Source organism: Oryza brachyantha, chromosome 7 (genome assembly GCF_000231095.2).
Source record: "Oryza brachyantha chromosome 7, ObraRS2, whole genome shotgun sequence".
NCBI classification, from domain to species: Eukaryota; Viridiplantae; Streptophyta; class Magnoliopsida; order Poales; family Poaceae; genus Oryza; species Oryza brachyantha.
Genome location: NC_023169.2, coordinates 6,287,199 through 6,293,657, shown reverse-complemented (window position 1 = coordinate 6,293,657; position 6,459 = coordinate 6,287,199). Strand labels below are relative to the sequence as shown.

At 45.8% G+C, this 6,459-nt stretch overlaps 1 protein-coding gene across 1 annotated transcript; it reads right to left on the bottom strand.

Annotated features, from left to right (window-relative positions):
* Positions 1–686: 686 nt before the first annotated feature.
* LOC102707697 (FBD-associated F-box protein At3g52670-like) lies at positions 687–3,265 on the bottom strand. The gene is made up of 2 exons (XM_040526076.1): positions 2,303–3,265; positions 687–2,210 (listed from the first exon to the last, which is right to left on the bottom strand). The coding sequence occupies exons 1-2, from the start codon at positions 3,263–3,265 to the stop codon at positions 1,854–1,856; spliced, it is 1,320 nt and encodes a 439-aa protein (XP_040382010.1). The 3' UTR covers positions 687–1,853.
* Between the last annotated feature and the right edge of the window lie 3,194 nt (positions 3,266–6,459).

Here is a 6,459-nt window from a genome sequence, read left to right as displayed (position 1 = left end):
ATAATAATACATCTGTTTCATATTGTAAGACTTTCTAGTCTTGTCTAAATTCATCAATTGATGAATGTATATAATTTATATATTTATTAGCATCCATATGAATCTAGGTAAGACTAGAAAGTCTTATATTGTGAAACGGAAGAAGTAATAAAAGTTTGAGCAATTCCGAATTCCCTATTGGTATTTTATGGCCAATAAGGGGTGTTGCACACTCATTAAGTGACATTGCATCATAATACTGCCATTTTACATCTCCACAATGTACCCCAACAAACAATTCCCACAACTGCAAAGGTCGAACCACACTAAGATTCTGGATGATGTACATGGAGAGAAGAACATGACAGGAAGAACAAAAAAACCTGTGCTCCTAAGGAGTTATATGGAACGATGGATTAACCCTTTTACAGATGATGCAATAGTAGATTTGAAACACACTAAAACAAATTCTAACTAGAACTTGGTACCAATTTGGAATGCATGGACTTTTCATGCCTCTATGAACTACAATATCCAGAAATCCAGAAATCTGACCAAAGAATAAACTTGTTATCTGACCATTTAATCTAAACTACATAGTATTGTAAAACTTGCTAAGAGTTGATGCAAACAGACCCTTAATGTCCTTTTTTAAAAAAGGTTATGTTACTACTGTAGAAACCATTAAAGCACAAGACTAACTGTGGGAGTGTGGGTACAATAAATCCTGACAATTTGGTGGATATTGCAAAATATATGGCATGACATGCAATTAAGTGAATTATGTCTACCTTCACAACAAAAAAAAATGATAGGTAGTTACCAATACTACCAATTAGCCATTCAAAATGATAAGAGATAGCAGATACAATACCAAAAGCAACAACTAATACCAAGAGAAGAGCAACAAAGTAGGAATGATGAAATTTTACTGAGCTTTCTCATGGCCGTTGGCGATCCAAGGCCGTTTTCTCATGCTGATAATCTGCAGAAAAGAGGCTGACCCTGCCAGCCAAGATGTGCCCTCTGTTTTGCAGCGGACAAGACCTGCGACCATCTGTTCCATCACTGCGCCTTGTCAAACAGAGTCTGGAGGTATTAGCAGAGCTGGGCAAATGTTTCATTCCAGTGTCCCAGCAAGTTGGACATGCCCCTAGACGAATGGTGGATCAAGACACACCTACGTTACCGGACGAGCTACAAGAAATCCCTTCAACTCTGCTTTTCTCCTGGTCATCTGGATGATTTGGAAGGAACGCAACACACGTATCTTTTACAGTCGCTGTAGGTCGGTGCCGCAGCTCTTCAGCGATGAAGTCTGCTTGTGGCTCCTTATACATTATGAGGAGTAGTCCACTCGTTCGAGTTCTTCAGTTGCCCGCCCCCCCACCCCCCACACATTTAACTCTCCTAGTTATGGCTGTATGACCAGACTCCGCTCCTACGCTGAGTTGCCACTACACCTGTACATGCTTTCTACCTTAATGAATTTGGTTGGCCTTTCCAGGGCCCTCCCAGCAAAAAAGGAAAAAAAACGAGCTATATTAGGATAATGTAAGGAATGTCTAGAAGAAAAAACATAATAAAGTGAACTAATTTCAGCGCATACATGCTTTTGAAATAATGCACATTGCAAGGAAACACATTCTTTCATTAATTAGTTAGTCCATTGGGTTAATTCATTACATCCATAAAACGGTCATCAGTGTAAGTAATTATAGTTTTACTAGGATTTTGACTAATGCAATTAAACTTCATTTAACAGAACTAGTCATTGTCGCAGCAAGCTTCATACTGTTCCAAAACATATAATTCTCTGGGATGTAGATGCCATCAAACAAGCAATGAAAATAATGCCATATTACCAATCAGGTTTATACATCAAAAGGATCAACTAAAGTTATGTTACTAGCATGCTTCCGGAACCTAGCATGGCCTTTCTTGTAAACCTCGAATAGCACCTGGGCATCTAAAGATAGCCTACTGTCCAAGCACAACCGCCTTTTCTGGCTAGTCAACCATGATGGTTTGCAATCATTTGCACATAAAAATTTCATAACCTGTAGGACTCTTGCCTTGGAAACAAGAAACGTCGCAAGCTGAAGTTCGCGCCTTCGCCCTTCATATCCTGCAAGCACCACTTTCTTGAGGTGATGGTTGAGGCATTCAATGGAATAGTCCATGTTATCGCACTTCAATGTTTCCATGCTCCTTGGCACAACCATATGTGACTGCAGATTAGATTGAACAAATACATCAATCAATATTTGGAAGGAATAAAACACTCAAGTCATTCGTGTTCATCACTTGGGCATCACATTACCGTGATATAGAGTGTCTCCAAGCAGGGGAAGCACCGGAGGAAGTCGACCACAGGCTTCACCTGCGGATCAACCATTTCTAGCGCCAGCATTTTCACACTTGGGAACTCCGCCGCGGGTCTAACGGCGCGCATCGAGCGAAACAAGGCTGCCCCGATCTGCAGCGATGGGATGCCCATGCCCAAGTAGCCGAGGATCTCCAGCCTCGGCGCGTGGAGGACGTGCATCGATGGCCCCCAGTTGATGTCGTGCCCGAGTAGCCTCTCCAGGAGGGGCGCATCCTCCACGAGGAGGTCCTGCAGCTCATCGCCGACCTCCTCCCGCCGTCGCAAGGAGACCGACACCGTCAGGCTGCGCAGGCTCCTGGAGCGCACGAGGAGGCTCCGGCAGCCGAAGACACGGTCGAGCGAGAGGCTGGCGAGCGCTGGGCAGCCGGCGAGCAGGCCGTGGAGCGCGGCGGAGGAGGCGAAGGCGTAGCGGAGGGTGAGCTCGTGCAGGTGGGGGAAGGAGGCGGCCGCGGCGGGTAGGCGGCAGTTGGTGAGGTCGGCGGAGCGGAGGGAGCGGCAGGCGAGGAGGGACGGTGGGAGGGGCAGGGGCTCGGACGGCGGCTGAAGGAGGAGCTCCCGGAGGCGCCTGGCGGCGAGGACTCGGAGCCAGGAGTCGAGCTCGGCGGGGGACGGGCGAGTCGAGGCGAGATGGAACAGCACGGCGTCGCCACGGTGGGAGGCGAGGATGCTGGAGATGGCGGCGGAGCGATGCGGGGAAGGGGAGGGGAGATCGGAGTCGCGGAGGCGGAGCGGGGCGGAGAGCCAGAGGTTGGGCCAGCGGCGGGAGAGAGCGGTGGTGCGCGCCGCGACGTCGAGGGGGAGGAGGGAGAGGATGGTGGTGAGGAGGCAGTCCGGGAGGTGTCCGATCTCGGTAGACTCGTCGCCGCCGCCGCCGCCGGAGGGAAGTAGGCTTGCCATTCTCGTTTGTCTTAAAAAAATTGTTAAGAACATATGCACTCGAATTTTTTTATCGAATAAACCTTTATTGTCAATAATTTTAAAAATAAACCTCCAAGAAAATTATTTTTAGGGATGAACCTTTTCGCCACGCCGTCCCTACTGGCGTTACCAAATAGTAGTGCCACGCCAAATCAATTGGAGTGGCACACTGTCCGTCGTGACGACCTTCGTCCAATAGGGATGCTGACCTACAAAGGGGATGGCGGTTGTGGTGCGGCGTGGCAGGGGATATCCCGAGTGAGTCTCTTTTCCTCTTCTTTTCTCTCCCAAGCCGGCTGCTGTTCGGTGTTCTCTCTCCATGACGCACGACAGGCGGGGTGATCCTTCCAAAATCCATCTAGAACCTACCCAATCTAAAGCACACTAGAGGGGGAGACAATCCCCAAGGTATTTCCCTAATTTTAATGGATTCCTCTCTCTTTTTTGAATGATATGTGTATTTTTAGATTTGAGTGGATGGTTGTTTTCTTGATTGAAAATGTGGAGAATAAGATGGGATTGAAGTAGATCAAGCTGTTTAGGGTGGTTTAGTACTCGTCTATGCGATGTTTTGTAACGTGGGGAGCATATGTGGTATTAAAATGGTAGGTACTAGTCTGTTATGTATTGGAGAACACGAAAACTCTATTTTTAGCTCTTGATGGCTAAGTTTAGTAGTTATTTAGATGAGTGGAGTGTTAATCTGAATCTAGAAGTAGTTGTGCGAGGGTGTTGCATTGTTCTATAAATAGTAATTGATTTGCATGTCACTATTTCGAATGTAGATGGATCGTGTTGTTCGTGTATATTCCGGTGGAACGGTTAGTTCAGATGGAAAGTTTGATGCGATGAAAGTAGACATGTTAGTGTTCACGACCAGTCCTACATGGGTAGAATTGAGGGGTCGGATATGTTCAAGAGTAGAACAAGTTGGTTGTGCAGATGTATTGAGAATGGAGGAGTGGTATGATGTCGGGATTGGATCAAAGGAACATTATGTTATGATGCCAATATCTCGTGAAATGGAGTGGTCGACCTATGTCGCATGTGTGTCAAGTTCGCAACTTCGTGTTCTGGATGTGGTGGTTAGGACCTGTGGTGGCCATCGAAATATGTCTGACCCGTTGACAGTAGTTTGTGGTAGTTCTGTTGACATAGGTCATGAACCGATGGTGGAGCGAGCTGTAATAGTGACGGAACAATTAGTGGAGAATTTGACACAGGAAGTCACATTATTGGAGAACACAACACATCATCCCCTAGTAGAGAAGACTTTGACTTTGGAGGCCCCTATACCCGAGATTGGAACACAACTGTCCCCATTAGCGTTTGTAGCTATACATGTGACTATGGAGGCCCCTATACCCGAGATTGTAACACAACCGCCTCCATTAGCGGTTGTAGCTAGACATGCGACTTTGGAGGCCCCTGTACCTGAAATTGGAACAGAACCATCTCCATTAGTGGCAGCATCTAGACATGGCAACACATTCATGCATCAAGGGAAGTTTCACCTTGTGGGGAGGCAAACATGAGTGGTACTATAAATTGTACAACTGCAATTGTTAACCACGACTTCGACCTAGGGTCTTTCCAGGTGGAAGGAGGAGAGGGAGATATTGATGATTGCTCATCGTTGTCTTCGTCGGACGATGAGGGCCTAACTCCATTTTATGGTAAGAAAGAGTTAGAAAAAGTCAAGAAGGGTAAAGTGATTGTGCCTGAAGTTCCTTTATCTGAAGATATTTGTAAAAAAAACTCATGCAATTTGTGAGAGTGGTATTGGGAGTCGATAGTGTGTTCCTCGTGCTGAGGAGACTATTATTCGAAAGGATTTGACGTTTCAGTCAATGGAGTTGTTGAAACTTTTCTTTTAGGACTATGCCGTTCGTCATCACAGACCCTACGTGGTGACATCCTCCGATCTGAACAAGAGATATACTATACAGTGTCAGAGAGCCTACCAATTGAAGGTGTGGGCTAGAAAGACCTGTGAGGCAACCTGGAGGATCACCAACGTAGATCAACCTCACACATATGGGACATCGAAGCCATCAGGTGAACACTCACAGGCTACAGCAACATACCTTGCAAGGCGCATAACTGGTGTTTTACTAATTGTTTCGGACACGTCAGTCCCTACGCTAATTGAAGTAATATTTGTGTCGACTCAATATCGAGTGAAGTTTGGAAAGGCATGGAGGGCAAAGCAAAAGGCAATCGAGTTAATATGGGGTGATTGGAAGGAAGCATATGGTAGGGTTCCGAGGAAACTCAACACAATTTCTCATTTCAATCCGAGCACCAAGTATTTCATACACCATGGTAACCACAAGGAGATGGCAGGGGTGTAATGAGACACGTACTTCTTAGGGTGTTCTAGACATTTCCTGCTTGCATCGAGGCTTTCAAGCACTGTAGGCCTATAGTAGTTGTAGATGACACCTTTATAACGGGAAAGTACAAGGGTACCTTGCTCACCGCTATAACCGTCAATGGGAACGATCAACTTGTTCCTATTGTATTTGCTCTAGTGGAGGGAGAGAACAATGATAGTTGGTCCTGGTTTGTGAGCATCCTATGGCTAGAGGTCCTTGGTAACTCATGTCAAGTTTGCATTGTCTCGGACAGACACATGGGAATAATTAATGCGGTCAACAAGAAGCTAGATGGCTTTCCTGACATCATTCATCAGTGGTGTGTGCGTCACTTCACAGGGAATCTTTGGAAGAAACATAAATGCAAGGACGTAATTGGTAAGTTAAAGGGGTTGTGCTACCTTCTTGAGAAGGAAGATTTCAAGAACTTGAAGTCTCTCTGAAATGTGCTGAACGAGCAAGGAAGGGCTTAGTTGAAGAGCCAAATGCCACATAGGAAAAAAAAGGCGCAAGCATATGATGAGGACAGTGCTAGGTATGGCATGATGACCACCAATGTAGCTGAGGAAATGAATAATGTGTTAGGAGGGATTCGAGAATTGCCTGTGTCAGCTATAGTGGAGTTCACGTTTAAGAAATGCAACAAATATTTTGTGGACAGATATCACAATGCAGAAACGGAGATTAACCAGGGGCACAGTGGGGTGTAGCTGCATCAAAACACTCAGGTCACGCGGAAGCAGCATCGTCAAATGAAGTAGCCGAGCTTTATGATCCAAACAAACATATATACTC